The 19,488-nt window shown below is 40.0% G+C and overlaps 1 protein-coding gene across 1 annotated transcript; it reads right to left on the bottom strand.

Annotated features, from left to right (window-relative positions):
- Positions 1 to 442: 442 nt before the first annotated feature.
- On the bottom strand, positions 443 to 18,975 carry mul1a.S (mitochondrial E3 ubiquitin protein ligase 1a S homeolog). Its single transcript, NM_001093934.1, is given in 5 exon segments — positions 443 to 2,448; positions 2,451 to 2,738; positions 5,421 to 5,541; positions 15,187 to 15,274; positions 18,748 to 18,975. Coding segments are annotated over 5 exon segments (663 nt in total). The 5' UTR covers positions 18,862 to 18,975; the 3' UTR covers positions 443 to 2,396.
- Between the last annotated feature and the right edge of the window lie 513 nt (positions 18,976 to 19,488).

Below are 19,488 nucleotides of genomic sequence, written 5' to 3'. Positions count from 1 at the left end.
CAGCTTTTATCGGCCCGTGTATGGCCACCTTAAGTGACAGCAGCACAGAGAATGTGCAGTGAATCAGCAGAAAAGAAGATGGGGAGCTACTGGGGCATCTTTTGAGACACAGATCTTTACTGCTAAAGGGCTGTGGTTGCCTTGGGCTGGTACAGACATCCAAAACATAATATACAACATAATATACAACTACTTCTTTAGTTATGCTTAAGTTCTCCTTTAACATTCTTAGCATTTACACCGACTTTGCTCCTGTTTGCAGCAGAAAATGACGTCTGGGTCCATTTTATTATACACAGTCATAATTGCAGGATTGTCCAACCAAAATTCTACTCTCCCAATTCTCTTATGTAAGGCACTTTAATACCTATTCTGAGTGAATAGTTATACAAAAGTAAAGAATGACAAATAGACTCTCAGTAAACAGAAGGCAACAAAGCACTTGACCAGGTCATCTTAATTTATTTACACAGCAGCAGCAAGTTATGCAGCACATTACACTAGTTTATAACAAACAGGAGTCTTACTATACATTATTAAATTACAGAATAAAATGTGATCAGAGGGCCCTAAAGTCCAGATGGTTAGATGTTTCCGGGCTTATGCTCTCATTATGCAACCTTCATGGCTGGTGGGTTACGGAGGTAAAAATTACCCCTTTCATTCATACCCTATCCCACATTTCTTGCCTGCCAGGTCAGGTCTTTCATGGGGCCTATTGATGAGTCAGTTCCCATAGGGCTCTCATCAAGTTGGGCCTATTAGTTACTACCCTGGTGTCCTATGACAGAGCTAACTTATCTAAATGCCCAAGTAAATAATTAAAATGCTACAGTAACCCATAGTAGTGCTAGTATCATTGTTTATGAAGAATCTTACAGTTCAAATAAGCAGTTTTTTTTCTATCTCTTAATTACTTACCTTGCGAATCAGCCATTCTCTGAACTAAATTGTTAAACTAGCCAATTGTCAGAAGGCTCAAACACTAGCAGAGCATCCATGATTAGTGATGAGTGAAATTGTTCGATCAGGTTTCGCTGCAAAAAAGACACCCATAGACTCCAATGGGTGAAAAAAATTGTTGCCATCAAAAAAAATTGTCGCCCATAGGCTTCAATGAATTTGGCAAATTTTTTGCAGTTTCCCAAATTTTCACCCATCCCTCTCCATGATCCATAACAATCATATTTGCTTTATTCTAAACTGCATTTCCCATTTGATAATACCTTTATACTTAAAAAATTAACCCTCACTGTAAATATAGTATATACACACAGGTTGTTAGATATGTACAGAAGGGAAAATTACAGTAAAAAAATAACATTCTCAGATACTGAATATATTGCTATTCTAAGAAATGAAATACTGCATACAGTACAGTAAGACTATTATCACACTGAACGCTTACCAGATTTACTTAAATTGCATGGGAAAATATAGAACAGACTGCATCATATTATGTTTTACAATTAATGCAACCATCGGAGTGCATCTGTTAAATTCTATTGGTCTAGGGCAGGGATCCCCAACCTCTCGAAGCTGTGAGCAACATTCAGAAGTAAAAGGAGTTGGGGAGCAACACTAGCATGAAAAATGTTCTTGGGGTGCCAAATAAGTGCTTTGATTGGCCATTTGGTAGCCCCTATGTGGATTGTCAACCTACATTGAGTCTCTGTTTGGCAGTGCACCTGGTTTTTATGAAACCAAGACCAAATTGTCAAGCCTGGAATTCAAAAATAATCACCTGCTTTGAGGCCACTGGGAGCAACATCCAAGGGGTTGGAGAGCAACATGTTGCTCACGAGCTACTGGTTGGGAATCACTGGTCTAGGGGATACAGTGGCAAACAAACATTTATAAAATATAATCACTGGGTCTCATTTGCACAATTGCCCTTAAGCAAGCAAAAAAATGTCATCTACATAGTCCACTAAATAATAGTCACACAAAAATGTTATCTTGTAGGACAGGGTTAGTGGCCACTGTTCAGAGAGTAAATCCTAGCACACAGTAGCAAAAAGAGGAATCAGGCCTGATAAAGAGGCACCACTCTGTTTATGTAGCCCCTACACATAGGGCATGAGGGTGTGGGCAAAGCCTGGTAGCACTGGAAGCAACAACATACATGCCCACATGGCAGAATAACACATTCCCGTGGCTGAGAAATGCAGACCACACACATTCTCTCAGAGGATCCAGTCTCATCTATAAGGGACGGCTCCTCCCTGTGTGTTTCACTCCAACTTTCCTGTGTTTCATGTTTTTTGTTGTACCTACGGTAAGCTCTATACAGAGTGATAAAGAGGAAGGAAACCCCCAGAACACCACAGAAAATTGCTGCTTTCTTCCAAAAACCAGCTATTGATTCCTGTTGTTCTAAGACACCCTCATATCCATCAAGGGACAGGAAGTATTCGGATCCATCCTGGGGTGGATGTAATGTCAACACCCCCTGAGGGTCTAGCACAAGCCGTCCTATTCCTGTTATTACAGTTCCCACAGGAAGTATTTCTTCAGTCTCCAGCAGACCTGTGGGTTTTTCCCCGCTCAAGTAGTGTCTGAACACTTCCCCAAATCCAGGAGATGGGATGTGAAACTCTTCATGAACAGTTTCCAGACATAATCCAGAAGCATTTAGCGGATTTGATACAAGAACAGAATCCCCGACACCCTCCAGTTGGCTCAGCAGAAAAGGAATGGCATCCACTTGTTTGTGAATTATGTGCTTACCCTCACTCCTGTAGGATGACAGAAATATTGGCAGATAGTGACATAACCCAAATTTTTACAGAACATCACATAATGCAAAAAGTGCGTGTGCACTAGACTCCAGCTAATTATTTTAATTTCAAAAATTGAACGATTATTCAATGATTTTCTAGAAAACAGTAACAAAAGAAATAACTCTACCATGGCAGTTACTGTGTTAAAGGGATTTTGACATGATTTTTCTTTTCAATGATTTTTCTTGGCATTTACACCAAGATAAGAACAATCACATAATGCTCATCTGAAGTATATAAAGGAGGAGGGGAAAAAAGAAGAGAAGGGGAAAGCTGGCCCGTGTTCAACTAGATATGGGGGCCAAAGATGGAAAGAGAGATAGTAAATAAAAGTAACTGCAACAGTTTACCGAATAGCAAGGTCCATTATTTAAATGAAAGTCTACTTAAAGGCTTTCAGCTGCAGAAGGATGCAACTATTTAAAGGGGTTGTTCACCTTTGAGATAACTTTTAGTATGAGACAATTTGCAATTTGTTTTCATTTTTTATTATTGAAGGTTTTTGTGTTATTTAGCTTTTTATTCAGCAGCTCTTCAATTTGCATCTTAAGCAATCTGGTAACTAGGGTCCAAATTACCCTAGCAACCATGCATTGATTTGAATAAGAGACTGGAATATGAATAGGAGAGGGCCTGAATAGAAGGATCAGTAATAAAAAGTAACAATTACAATAAATTTGTAACCTTACGGAGCATTTGTTTTTTTAGAAGGGAGTCAGCGACGCCCATTTGAAAGCTGCAAAGAGTCAGAAGAAAAAGGCAACTAACTATAAAACTATAAAAGAAAAAATAATGAAAACCAATTGAAAAGTTGATTAGAATTGACCATTCTATAACATAATAAAAGTTACCTTAAAGGTGAACCACCGCTTTAATAACCTTTAAAGCTCTGGTAATTCTGGAGATAGCGTTATTGTTTATGCCGAAGGCAAGTCTAGAACGAGAGAATAGAAGGAGTGCCAGCAGTGGGGAATGAGTTAAGGCCCCCATACACGGGCTGATGAAAGGTGCCAACAAACCGAATCGGCAGTTTATTGGCCAGTGTGTGGGGCCCTCCGATGGGCTTCCCCGATCGATATCTGGCCTAAAGTCGGCCAGCTGTCGATTGGGCAGGGTAAAAAATCCCGTCGGATCATGGCCGCACCTGTCTGTTGATGCGGTCCCGCGATCCACCCACGATCAGGTCAGCCCAATATCGCCCACCTCAATGTGGGCATATCGGGGAGAGATCCGCTCGTTTGGCGACATCTCCAAACTAGTGTATCTCCCTGTGTATGGCCGTGTATGGCCAGCTTTAGTATAACACAGGTCCCAGATTTTCCTAAATTTCACTTGGTTGTCAATTTTACATAGATCACGACCCAGTTCATTTTGTCTTTGAAATGGGAAATTGGAATAAAGGGTATTTCCAAAACTTTGCAATTGTGATTTTGGCCGCCAGAAAAATAATGGTTATCAATGATCTTGTGTGATTATTAATATTACTTATCTTTGTATTCAATAAAGTGTTTTGAGGATATTTCTTGAGGTTAATACGTGTAACTGAATATATAGATTCGTGACCAAAACCAAAACCAAAAGCGTTGGCAATTCCACCAAATATTTAACACTGTGCCTGTTTGGCGCAGCGTCTAAAACAGTCTCTGCTAAGTTGGGGCTTTATCCTTCAAGATTTTTAAGATGAAGTTTTTATTACTAAATTACACTGCGTACATTGCAAGTAATTAATTAAACATTTTAAAATTAATTTTTTTAGCTGTGATAATGGTGTTTAGGCTAGGCAGCTATCTCAGGTCACTGTGCCTGATCCTCTGCTTTCAGAAAGAGCAAGCACTTCTCAACAGAACTGCTTTTAAAATTATCTTATTGTGTGTTATTCTCAAATCTACCAGTTGGTGGGGCATGGGAGCATTTTAGCAATGCAGTTGTCAGGGGGCAAATATCTGGTTACCTTCCCATTAGCTGCTGGGAAAAAGGGAAGGGGTATCACTCCAACTTGCAGTGCAACTGTACGGGCCATGGCTGACGGGAGATTTGTCACTCACAATAAAAATGCATGACTGATGGCGACAAATCCCCTGAAAATGCATCTCTACCAGCAACAACTGAAATTCCAGATGGTAAAACCAACGCACTGATTTGTTCTTCAGAAGGTGTTCAAAGCTGCCTTTGAGCATTTTTATAAGATTTGTTGCCCGCAGATGTGAGAATTCTCCCCATTGGCCATAACCCTAAAGAGTGTCTAAAGTTCCGAGCACAGGTAACATGGCTGAGAACACATGGAAATGTAGAACATGGCTAACCCAACAGCCAATTTCAAAAGTAAGTGTAAACAAATCTGTTTGCTCTTTTGAAAAACAAATTTCAGTGCAGGGTTGAACATGTAAAAAACATGTTTTCCCATGGCAGAATGCCTTTACCGAACTTCCTACAGATACAATATGATAACATTATCCTAAAGTACAAATCACAAGCAGGTTCCATATTATTTAATGCACACACAATTCAAGCTACTCCAGAAACGACAAATTCACTCTGTTTAGAAATCAACTTATACTTATCCCTGCTAGAAAACATAAGATAACAATAAACAATGTCATGAAGGCTGCATCAATACAATTTTTGCTTATGTCTCACCAGCTCCTTGTTAAGCTGTTCCACAACAAGCGGTGTTCAGTCATCTGGTACCTTTGTATTACAGCCTGAAGATGTGGCTTGAAATGGCTTTTTAGAGCTTCATTAACTGCTTGCACTTTACCTAAGAAATAAAGACACAATACAACATGTCAAAGATTATAAACATTTGAAAAGCCTGTTCAGTTCATCTGTTATTCAGAGATACAGCTCCTCATTTGGTCTATTATGGGGATATCCATCCAACTCTACTGCAGGCCAGCCAGTTAGATAGTGTACAAATCTGCAACACCATAGGTTGGCCAGGTGTACCATATTAGTCAACACTTAACATTTGCTAGTTAGGAAGCCCACTCATGAAGCACTAAGCTAATTCTTCATTTGGAAATGAATGAGTTGTACAAAAATATTTTTGTGGACAGCTTAAGGGCTCTTACACATGAGCGTTTTTACCTGCGCTCCCCTGCGTTCCGTTTTTCAGCGTTCAGCCGCAGGGGAGCGCAGGAATAGACACATTTAATTATTTCAAATGGGGCTGTACTCACACAGGCGCATGTAGGCGCCGAACGCAGGAAAAATGCAGCATGTTGCGTCTCAACCTGCGTTCGGCGCCTACATGCGCCTGTGTCAGTACAGCCCCATTTGAAATAATTAAATGCGTCTATTCCTGCGCTCCCCTGCGGCTGAACCCCCGAAAAACGGAACGCAGGGGAGCGCAGGTAAAAACGCTCATGTGTAAGAGCCCTTAGGCTTAATAAGGAGTCTCCCAAATTGCTAAATATAAAGGTGCCTCATGTGTTAATATCAGGAGAATATGGTCAGCAAATGACTAGCAAGAAAGACTGAATTGTTTTTTCAGAATTATCACCATTACTGACGAGAAACCAATTTGTATGATCCGGCCAAGCTGTCAGGGGCCTATCGGCTCCTAGCAGAGAAGTCCAGACCAAGGAGGAAGCTTCAAGACAAAGTTCAAGTTTGCAGTAATCAAAAAGGTATCAGGAGTAATTGTAGTCAATTCCAGGCAGTAGTTCAATAGGCAGGCAGAAAGGGATAGTGGAAACAGGTTCAGGCAAGAGTCAAAGTTCAGAAAGGCAATCGGGAACAATTTAGGAACACCCAGAAATTCCTATAATCGGGCATTGAAGCTGTGACCTGGAAGTCCTTTTATTTTAAATTTTCACACCAGGAGCGCTATGTCATCACGCCGCGTCAGCCCACATGGTTCATGGGTGCCACCATCTTGGATGTGCGCCGCCAGAGACAGGAGCACCAACAGGCGCTCCTGACACAACCCAGTAAACTAGTCAACTTTTTGGGGCTCATCATCCAGTTGGTCACAAATGCTCGTCCTTGAATGATTAAAGCTATAGGAGTCCGTGACAACTCTGAGTAGGTTAGTCACATCAAGTGACTAAAGTAGGGATGAAATGAATCCATAATTTTTGGATGTTTGTCAGAAAGCTCAACCAGATACAAAATCCAAATCTCCATATTACAAATTGAAAGAAAATGTAAAAGAAAATCTAAAAATTGTATAATCTGTAAAGGAAAATTTAAGTATTCAGCTGTCTTGCACTTTAATTGGTTGAACAATAAGGATTTGGCTGATTACTGCAAAAATTCTAGAATCTATACCCAAAGCAAATCCTGGATTCAGCGCATCAGAGAAGTGGCTGGTTTTTGTTGTCCTTTTAAAGTTACGTTGTACTAACAGCTCAGTTATTTTATATAATAATGATAAACTTAGTTTTAGGCATGAATCTACTCAATATATCTGGGCTAAAATGTATACTTCTTCCCTTATAGAAAGATAGTATTTAAGTCACTTATATTAACCCTTTCCCTGCCAGCCGTTTTGTCCTAGATGCGAACATCTACTGCCAAGCAGTTTTTAGATATTTTGCACTCTTTCACTTTAAGGGCCTTTCCTGGGGTGGTCTTTTAGTTAACCCAGGAAAACAATATATTGTTTTTTTCAGGACAACCTGAACTTTCACAATATGCAAGAATTTTGGTGTAATTCTACTTCTCTAAAAAAATATTGGATTCTAAGTGTCAAATAAAATGAAAAAAATCATGTTGCACGAAGAACAATCACATATATCAGAAACATCATTCATTTTACGTACGAGAACACAGCTGATTTAGAAAGGTCTATGTCTCCTGAACGCGACAATACCAAATATATATAGTTTTATGGAGATTTCTCACTTGTATAGCTCAAAATCTACAAGCAGTACACAACCAAATTTCCAAAGCAACACTCCCCAAACGGCATACTTTTGATTTCAAGGCCAAACATTCCACTAACAGTAGGTTTACCCAAGAAAACTACCCATTACTAGAAAGAACAGATTCTGGTGAATCAAAAATGGGTAGAAATATCTTTGTACTCCAAACCACCAAGTTGCAATTGTTTCCTAAAGTTATAGTGTTTTATAGAAATTGGTGAATTTTTTGAAAAATGACCTCAAAGCTTCCACTCTACAGCAACATATCTCCCACACATCATTAGGTATCAATGTAAAACACCCCAAATATAAAATCCTGGGTCCACTGAACAGTTTGATGCCCAATATGAATAGATGTACCCAAGCACGTGGCATAGGAGGCCCCAAAAGGAAGACCCCCCGTTTGTTCTGTAATTTCAGATACTGCAAAATCAACACATTTACATCGTTTTGGGGGGCGGCAAAGGTAGAAAACAGTACGTTCACCCCAGAAAACCATATATTTTCGGAAAGTACACATTCCCCTGAATCTAAATTGGGTATGCATGTCTTTCTACGCCAAAGTACCAAGCCGCAAATCATTCCTAAATTTGGTGATTTTGGGGACATTTCCAAAAATGACTTCAAAATTTCGACCCTGCAGCATCGTATTACCCACATACTTTTAGGTATCAAGACAAATCACCCCAAATATGAAAGCCTGGGGTCCTCTGAACAGTTTGATGCCCAATATGTATAGGTGTACCCAAGCACGTGGCGTATAGGGGCCCCAAAACGAAGACCCCCATATGGTCTGTCATTTCAGGTACTGCAAAATCAACACATTTACATTGTTTTGAGGGGGGCAAATGTAGAAAAAAGTAAGTTCACCCCAGAAAACCATATATTTTCGGAAAGTACACATTCCCACGGATCTAAATTGGGTATGCATGTCTTTGTACTCCAAAGTACCAAGCCGCAAACCATTCCTAAATTTGGTGATTTTGGGGACATTTCCAAAAATGACTTCAAAATTTCGACCCTGCAGCATCGTATTACCCACATACTTTTAGGTATCAAGACAAATCACCCCAAATATGAAAGCCTGGGGTCCTCTGAACAGTTTGATGCCCAATATGTATAGGTGTACCCAAGCATGTGGCATATAGGGGCCCTAAAAGGAAGACCCCCATATAGTCTGACATTTCAGGTACTGCAAAATCAACACATTTACATTGTTTTGGGGGGGCAAAAGTAGAAAACAGTAAGTTCACCCCAGAAAACCATATATTTTCGGAAAGTACACATTCCCACGAATTCAAATTGGGTATGCATGTCTTTCTACGCCAAAGTACCAAGCCGCAAATCATTCCTAAATTTGGTGATTTTGGTGACATTTCCAAAAATCACCTCAAAATATCTACCCTGCAGCATCGTATTACCCACATACTTTTAGGTATCAAGAGAAATCACCCCAAATATGAAAGCCTAGGGTCCTCTGAACAGTTTGATGCCCAATATGTATAGGTGTACCCAAGCACGTGGCATACAGGGGCCCCAAAAGGAAGACCCCCATATAGTCTGTCATTTCAGGTACTGCAAAATCAACACATTTACATCGTTAGGGGGGGGGCAAAAGTAGAAAACAGTAAGTTCACCCCAGAAAACCATATATTTTCGGAAAGTACACATTCCAACGAATCCAAATTGGGTATGCATGTCTTTCTACGCCAAAGTACCAAGCCGCAAACCATTCCTAAATTTGGTGCTTTAGGTGACATTTCCAAAAATCACCTCAAAATATCTACCCTGCAGCATCGTATTACCCACATACTTTTAGGTATCAAGACAAATCACCCCAAATATGAAAGCCTAGGGTCCTCTGAACAGTTTGATGCCCGATATGTATAGGTGTACCCAAGCACGTGGCATACAGGGGCCCCAAAAGGAAGACCCCCATATAGTCTGTCATTTCAGGTACTGCAAAATCAACACATTTACATCGATTTGGGGGGGGCAAAAGTAGAAAACAGTAAGTTCACCCCAGAAAACCATATATTTTCGGAAAGTACACATTCCAACGAATCCAAATTGGGTATGCATGTCTTTCTACGCCAAAGTACCAAGCCGCAAATCATTCCTAAATTTGGTGATTTAGGTGACATTTCCAAAAATCACCTCAAAATATCTACCCTGCAGCATCTTATTACACACATACTTTTAGGTATCAAGACAAATCACCCCAAATATGAAAGCCTAGGGTCCTCTGAACAGTTTGATGCCCAATATGTATAGGTGCACCCAAGCATGTGGCATATAGGGGCCCTAAAATGAAGACCCCCATATAGTCTGTCATTTCAGGTACTGCAAAATCAACACATTTACATCGATTTGGGGGGGGCAAAAGTAGAAAACAGTAAGTTCACCCCAGAAAACCATATATTTTCGGAAAGTACACATTCCAACGAATCCAAATTGGGTATGCATGTCTTTCTACGCCAAAGTACCAAGCCGCAAATCATTCCTAAATTTGGTGATTTAGGTGACATTTCCAAAAATCACCTCAAAATATCTACCCTGCAGCATCGTATTACACACATACTTTTAGGTATCAAGACAAATCACCCCAAATATGAAAGCCTAGGGTCCTCTGAACAGTTTGATGCCCAATATGTATAGGTGTACCCAAGCATGTGGCATATAGGGGCCCTAAAATGAAGACCCCCATATAGTCTGTCATTTCAGGTACTGCAAAATCAACACATTTACATCGATTTGGGGGGGGCAAAAGTAGAAAACAGTAAGTTCACCCCAGAAAACCATATATTTTCGGAAAGTACACATTCCAACGAATCCAAATTGGGTATGCATGTCTTTCTACGCCAAAGTACCAAGCCGCAAATCATTCCTAAATTTGGTGATTTAGGTGACATTTCCAAAAATCACCTCAAAATATCTACTCTGCAGCATCGTATTACCCACATACTTTTAGGTATCAAGAGAAATCATCCCAAATATGAAAGCCTAGGGTCCTCTGAACAGTTTGATGCCCAATATGTATAGGTGTACCCAAGCACGTGGCATATAGGGGCCCTAAAAGGAAGACCCCCCCTTGTATGTTCTGTCATTTCAGGTACTGCAAAATCAACACATTTACATCGTTTTGGGGGGGGCAAAGGTAGCAAAAAGTAAGTTCACCCCAGAAAACCATATATTTTCGGAAAGTACACATTCCCACGAATCTAAATTGGGTATGCATGTCTTTCTACTACAAAGTACCAAGCCGCAAACCATTCCTAAATTTGGTGATTTTGGGGACATTTCCAAAAATGACTTCAAAATTTCGACCCTGCAGCATCGTATTACCCACATACTTTTAGGTATCAAGACAAATCACCCCAAATATGAAAGCCTGGGGTCCTCTGAACAGTTTGATGCCCAATATGTATAGGTGTACCCAAGCACGTGGCGTATAGGGGCCCCAAAACGAAGACCCCCATATGGTCTGTCATTTCAGGTACTGCAAAATCAACACATTTACATTGTTTTGAGGGGGGCAAATGTAGAAAAAAGTAAGTTCACCCCAGAAAACCATATATTTTCGGAAAGTACACATTCCCACGGATCTAAATTGGGTATGCATGTCTTTGTACTCCAAAGTACCAAGCCGCAAACCATTCCTAAATTTGGTGATTTTGGGGACATTTCCAAAAATGACTTCAAAATTTCGACCCTGCAGCATCGTATTACCCACATACTTTTAGGTATCAAGACAAATCACCCCAAATATGAAAGCCTGGGGTCCTCTGAACAGTTTGATGCCCAATATGTATAGGTGTACCCAAACACGTGGCGTATAGGGGCCCCAAAACGAAGACCCCCATATGGTCTGTCATTTCAGGTACTGCAAAATCAACACATTTACATTGTTTTGAGGGGGGAAAATGTAGAAAAAAGTAAGTTCACCCCAGAAAACCATATATTTTCGGAAAGTACACATTCCCACGGATCTAAATTGGGTATGCATGTCTTTGTACTCCAAAGTACCAAGCCGCAAACCATTCCTAAATTTGGTGATTTTGGGGACATTTCCAAAAATGACTTCAAAATTTCGACCCTGCAGCATTGTATTACCCACATACTTTTAGGTATCAAGACAAATCACCCCAAATATGAAAGCCTGGGGTCCTCTGAACAGTTTGATGCCCAATATGTATAGGTGTACCCAAGCACGTGGCGTATAGGGGCCCCAAAACAAAGACCCCCATATGGTCTGTCATTTCAGGTACTGCAAAATCAACACATTTACATTGTTTTGGGGGGGGCAAAGGTAGAAAAAAGTGCGTTCACCCCATAAAACCATATATTTTTGGAAAGTACACATTCCTGCGAATCCAAATTGGGTATGCATGTCTTTGTACTCCAAAGTACCAAGTCGCAAGCCTTTCCTAAATTTGGCGATAAAAGCAACTGTTTTTACATTTCTGAAAATCGCCTAAAAATATTGCAATTGGCCGCATTTATCTCACCCAATTTCTTACATACAATTGTAAAACACCATAAATATTGATGCCAAGGGTCTACTGAACAGTTTGATGCCCAATATGCATAGATATACCAAGGCAGCTGGCATGTGCGGACCCCAAATAAAAATAGTGAATATGAGTTTTCTCCGCTGCCCATTCGCCTTCTGTGAACATAGACCCTTGACTTCATATTATTTGCCTCAAGACCCTCCTAACAGCAATGACCCCCCAAAACCATACATTTTTGGAAAGTACACATTCTGCCGATTCCAACAAAGATAACGACGTCTTTCTACACGAAACTACCAAACTGCAAAGCTTTTCTAAACATATAGGTTTTTACAACATTTCTGAAAATCGCCTAAAAATGTTGCAGTTTGCCGCATTTATCGGACACAATGTTTTACGTACAAAGAAAAATCTCTCTAAATATGGACGTCAGAGGTCTAATAAATAGTTTGATGCCCAATATGTATAGATTTACCAAAGTATGTGTTGTGTATGGACCCCAAATGAAAAACGTAACTATGAATTTTCACGCTAGCCAACTAAGCTGCAGAAAAGAGAACCCTAACTGTACGTTATGTGCCGTAAGACCCCCAAACTGTAAAAAGACCCCCAGAAACCCATATATTTTTGGAAAGCACATATTTTGGCGGATCAAACTAAGTAAAATCTATCTTTCTATACCAAAGCACCAAACAGCAAAACGATACTAAAGATACATAGGGAACAATAATGCAGGGATAAAATTGCAATAAAACCACAAAAATAGCGTAAATCAATGAAATAACAAAATAATTGTTCTGACAGCGTAATTAGTGGCCGAAATCGATTATCCAATAGTCACGCTGCCAAAATAACACGTTTTTAGGCAAAAAAAACAAAAGATAACAGTATAATGAATTCGTAAAAAAAAAAAAAAACACCTGTTTGTGTATACATATTTGTGCACTAATAAAAGTTATCTGAGTGTGCAAATACATGTAAATAAGTGTAAATAAGTGTAAATAACTGTACAAAAGGGACCAAGTGTGCTAAAATTAAAAAAAAAATTTAAAAAAATTCCAATCTTTACTAAAATGCATAAATGTACTGTAAGTATGTGTAGGTGCAGGTAAGTGTGTAAAAAAACGTGCACTTACCGTTTTTGGAGCAGGAGAATCGCTGTCTTCTTTGGAGGAGTCCTGGCAGCGTGTCTGCAGAGTTGCTGCGCAGCAGGAAGTGCGTGGGCGGCTCTGCAGGCAGGAAGAAGGTGAGTGTAGTAGCAGACGCTCCATGCGATGCGTCTGCTACTTTGAAGTCGGATCTGCGACAATCGAGTCGCAGATCCGACTTGACAGCCCCCCAGCCTCGTTGCCTAGGGGGCTGTCTTCTCTCCCCACTCTCTGCGGAGGCGGCAAAAGCCGCCGAAGCAGAGAGAGCGCTCAGCTGCTAAAGAACGTACAATGTACGTTCTTGGCAGCCTGAGCATTTGCCTGCCAGCACGTACGCCGTACGTGCTTGGCAGGCAAAGGGTTAATATCTGCAACAGTGTATATTTAGAAGTAGAAAGTCCTAAGTAGTACAGGAATGGGACCAATTATCCATAATGATTGGGATCTGGGGTTTTCTGAATAAGGGTTATCCAAGACTTAGAAACTGCACACCCAGATTGTTGCACCGAAAAAATCAACAGAACTTTATTGATCCTTTAAAAATTGCAACCCGATGGCAGGAGAGAGCAATGCGTTTTGTGACCACTTCTCAGAAGACAATGCACCCTCTGCAGATTTATATAACCTCACCAATAAAATTATCACTATATAAGGGACCTTTTAATAATTTGGATCTCCATGGCTTAAAGGAACAGTAACACCAAAAAATGAAAGTGTTTTAAAGTAATGAAGATATCATGTACTGTTGGGTGGGCGTGTCCTTATGGTCCCTGCCAGAAGCACAGTAGGAGGGGGACAGCCAATCACAGCCCTGCAGTCACACAAGCAAAGATAGTCTTCAGTTCCCCATCAGGTCCTGCTAGCTGCTGATTAGTTCCTGTAGTACAGTACAGTGAGCGGAGAGCCGCCGGTTCCCCTGCACAGCCTGGGAATTCAGGAAGCAGGAAGTGGAAGAGAAGGAAGCGACTAGTAGGGTTTTTGCAGAAATATACAATAAATCCGCCGGAAACACTACTTTTTGAAGCTAAATTCTTCTATATCTAAATGAGTATAATGCACTGGTACATTCTTATTTTTTACACAAAATGCCTCCTTAAATTAAAATGGAGTCTATTGGAGATGACCTTCCTGTAATGATAAGCTTTCTGAATAACAAGTATCTAGATAACATCCCATACCTGTACAATCTTCCAACTGTGTAGGACTGTGTTGTCACTATACTGATGGCACATGATGCACCACTTGCTTTGTGCAGGAAATCTATTACAGTTTATCTCACCAAATTGGGTACTAAGATTTTCAAGAACACTGTGTTTTAGAACTGCCTGATCCTTTCATTTTGGATTTGAAATACACATATTACAAAATACATATTAACTTTCTTTATATATTTCCCAAACTATAGTATATGACAAATTGGACTTTATTCCATGCACCTTGTAGACGCACTGGTAGTGTAACATGATCTACGTTCAGAATAGTGAGAACAGAATCTTGCCCTGTTGCTAGGTGATGAATATATTAAACTTTAACTCCTTCTATTTGTGTTATCTGCATTATCAGTGTATATTTACGTGATCTAAAACAAAAGCTCACTATCAAGTCCCTTATAAAACAAATATATACATTTTCCAACAGTAATTAGAAGTGCAATGAACTCTCAGTAAGCATAAAAAACTGAAGTACAAAGGTATATACCTAACAATCACTGTGACCCATTGGAATGATATGCAGTCCTATTGGTATGATAATCAATCCTATTTCATGGTGTAAAAACTCATACCAATTAATATGTTTTGGCTTGTTTCTGATTATTTTGACTGCATATTTTTATGAGTTGGTGCTTTCTAAACAGTCTGTTACTACAACTTACCTTCCAATACCACATAGCCAAGCTCTCGACTCTCTGAGTGCTCTAGCAGTTTTTTCAGGTCACTGTCAAATTGCAACCTTTGAGCAGACTGAAAGAGTAAGAGATGTTATGAATTAAATAGATGCATATTGAATTGCAACGAGCACTATGGTACATGTAAGGCATCATTCTTCATCATCTTACATAGTTACATAGTTAAGTTGGGTTGAATAAAGACCAAAGTCCATCACGTTCAACCCCTCCAAATGAAACCTAGTGCCCATACATACACAAACTCGCACTGAACCCTCCATACACTCATATAAACTGTGTACAGTAGAACAACACTGATTGGAAAACACAGTCACAGCATGGACACAATACTATACTCAGCGTCAGACTGAAGGCCTGAGGCCCACTGGGGCTTCTGACATAGTGCTTCCACTCCTCCTCCAGGCCTCCCTGCCCCAGCCACAACCCCTCTCTGGCTTGATAAGCAGTGGAGGAGGGTTAGATCAGAGGTGAGCATGGGCCGTGCAGGCAGCAGAAGGTTGCGGATCTGGGTCGGACTCGGTGGTGTAATATGATTTGTTTTGATTGTTTAAATGTAATAAAGTTTTTTAGTAGAGGATAACCCCAACAGGAAGTAAGGGGTGGTGGCCATTTTGGCAATGTAGATACAGGGAAGGAAGATGATTACAGGATGGAAATATGCGGCAACAATTGTGTATCAGCCCAGAGTGGTGCCCTTGTGCTATGTATATGTTGAGACAATAAAGCTGAAATCTGGTTAACATACCAAGACTTCTATACAGGGCCGCCATCAGGGGGTCACAGGGGAGACAGTTGTCCCGGGCCCGTAGGGTTTGGTGTCTGGGGGGGGGGCCCGGCCATGCTTCACTTACTTGATTAGCCGGGCCCCCTGCTTTCAGCGTGCTGCACACGGAAGCTTTCCATCTATTAAGATTTCCTGTACCATCGTGGTCCTTTAAGAAAAAGTCCCGGTAAATCTGCATTGGGTTTGGATCCCCTTATCCAATCCCTGTACAGCTTTACCGGGACTTATTCTTAAAGGACCACGAGGGTACAGGAAATCTTAATAGATGAAAAGCTGACAGTTGACAGAGCTGCTGTGCAGCACGCTGAAAGCAGGGGGCCCCGGCTAATCAAGTAAGTGAAGCATGGCCGGGCCCCCCTTAGACACAAAACCCTGGCAATTTTTTAAAAAATTTGGGGGGGATCTGGCCAATTTTTTTTTTTTCACTTGCAGGGGGGCCCCTGATCACCAATGACTTTTTATAACTTGTGGGGGGGGGGCCCAGGCCATCAATTACCACCAATGTAAAAAAAATTTATGGGGGGCCCTGGCACCACTGTTTTTTTTAACTTATAAGGGGGCCTGACCATCAATAGCTTTTTTTAGTCTTTTAACTGTAGTGTGGAGTGGGCGGGATCTGGGGTGGGGCTTGGGTGTCGGGGTGGGCGGAGCCCTGGAAATTTTGTTGTACGGGCCCCGTGATTTCTAATGATGGCCCTGCTTCCATATATCCTTCTTGAATTTTATATGCAATTAAATATAATTCTAAATCATTTAAATGCATGATGCTAAGAAGCCAGTGCAGACTGACACAGGTTCCCTGCTTACAATAAAGTATGTAGATTTTATTAAGCAACCCAGTACAAGTTTTCCAGTGCCCATAAAGGTTACTGTTATGAAAAATATAATACCCAGGCCATGCCACCAAAGTGATTTTTGTAATATCCTACTTGCAACAGAATAAAAATCGACTTCATCGTTTACAAGAAAGCAAAATACATGGACTACAAAAAGTAGTATAGATAGCATGGTCCTTTGAAAAACGAAAAAAAAAAAAAGTCAGTGACCTGTTTTAATTATTTTCATATCCCGTGTACATTTTCTCCAGGTTAGAACAAGCATAATTGCGGTCTATCTCAAGGCTTTCATCAGGTCAAGTAAATGTATACTGTATGAAAAACATTTACAAAAAAAATGATGTAAACAATATCCCCACTAGGAGTATAAGTTTAGGTGACCTTTGAACAGACAAACACTTTTATGGGTGTAAAAATATTGATGTGCTAAAAAAAGTTTCCTGAACACACCTTTTCATGGCCGGGATGTAATAAATGTTTTTGTTATGTGTGTAAAAATCAATTAAGAAGACTAAATATGACCCTTATAAAGGCAGATTTATCAAAATATGAAAAACCTTTAAGATTTTTGGTGTAAATACAGGGTAACCACGTTTCTTGTTGTGAAGGCTGACAGTCTGAATCACTGAAACTGCGTCTCTTCTTTGGTTCCTATTTGCTAATGCACTGTGCAAATATGGTCAGTCCATCAGATTTATTATCCCTACCCCATACGTGCATATCAGTCTGGATCATCAGCAGGCCGCCATAATAATACTGAAAACCATATAAAACTATTTTATTGCTACGTGTATAGTTAGCTTTAGTGGAGTGACAAAAAGATTTCAATCTAAATAGATGCTGATGTTGTTTGAGTAGGTAAATACAGAAAATTAGGTCTGCACACTCAAAAGGAACTTTCGAGAATAACCCCTTATTCTCATTCTGGCAGGTGTATCCGCCACTTGTATTCTCTTGTCTGCCTTTTTCTGTACTTAAGGGTGGTATGTATATTATGACAATGCAAAATGTTTTTTGTTCGCTGTGATGATGATGTCATTGTTTGTGTCTTTTTATTAAGTAAAGCATATCTTAAATCTTACCACCTGAGTCGAAAGATCCTTTTGAGTGTGCAGACCTAATTTTCTGTATTTGTTATATTTAGTCGCTCGGTAGGGGTGACTCAAGGTTTTTTTGCACCTCTTATTTAATATTTGCCTCTTTATTATTGGAATTAGGTGTGCCCTCCATTTACTTATGTTGTTTGAGTAGGTGTCAGAGGCTTTGAGCTTCATAATCCTTAAATATATAAAAATCATGATCTACAGGAGAGAATCAATTTGTTATTGAAATGTAACTAAAATATTGTCTACAGATTTGATAAACAGAACACAAAGTCGCCTATAGTTTGTGCTCTTTTAAATTATTTATGCTGGAAACACATGTAAAAAGCAGCATAAAATAAATGACAAATGTCTAAAGTGTGTAGATTTTATTTCCTCAGCCTGATCACGTTATTTAACACTGGTATTTAGTATAATCCATTGACAGTGTGAAAAATTACGAGGGCAAGTCAATTCAGGCAGTAAAATATGGTGATGATATCATTTTTTTAAGCGGCTTCCGGAGTTTATAACAGAATTGTATTTCAAAAGTTAATTCACAGCACGATAAAAAATATTGGGTTTTTTCACATTGCGGTACCTAGTAATCAGACAGTGATATGTGTGTGTATTTGATGACTATTTTTTGTTAAATAAATAGATCTTTAAAGTGGCATGCCACAGATTCCAGCCTTGCACATTATATTTACAGGAGTTTTTATATTAAATGTTATGGGCGTTTCAGGCACATTTTAGATAAGAACAAACTATTTTGCCTATTCTTTCCCAGTTCCACCCCTGCCTGCCAAATCAGTCACATGATTACCTGGATGCGCGTTACTGCTGCCCGCTGGCACCGGTATAAATAGTAGAAGAGGCTGCTTAGAGCACAAGTGGATCCCACGCACAGCGTGTCCACAGCTGAGAGCTCCATGACCATACCACCTTGTAAAACTGCCAGTGAGGGTAAACATAGAACGCTTTCGTATAACCTTGGCCACAATTACGGGAAGGATTTAAAAACCCAGGAACTAAGTCAGGTTCTAAATGTGCATATTACCCGGCATCCACCGGGCGTAGAACAACCTGTCAAGGGCTTTTCTTGACAGACGAAACTACATCTCCCAGAATTCAATAGGGCTATGAACTATATTTCCCGAAAGCCTGCGCGCAACTTCCGGTAGGAGGGCGATAAATTGCTTTTGTATGTCAGCACGTGTAAATAATCTAGCATTTGGAAGCATGTGAGAGAAAAAAAAAAGTAATGGAATCATTTGTTTAGAAAGTAAGGCACTTAATCAACAATTAATTCATATTTAGGGCTCATCCACTCACGAGCATGACTGAAAGTTTTTCTCAGAGCTTGTGGAGGCATAGGCCTTTTTTTTTTTAATTGTAATTTTATACATTGATAATAAACACATTGTTAGAATGTTGGAAGGAGCAAACGGTCCTGAAAGATAACAATGAAAACTCCATGTTTTTATGTTCCATGTGGTCGAAGTAAGTGCACTTTTGTGAGTTCCAAATGGAATTCTGTATACTTTTTGTCTTATAAATGTGCCGG

This window comes from Xenopus laevis, chromosome 5S, assembly GCF_017654675.1.
Source record: "Xenopus laevis strain J_2021 chromosome 5S, Xenopus_laevis_v10.1, whole genome shotgun sequence".
Lineage (NCBI taxonomy): Eukaryota > Metazoa > Chordata > Amphibia > Anura > Pipidae > Xenopus > Xenopus laevis.
This window is presented reverse-complemented; position numbering and strand designations above follow the sequence as displayed.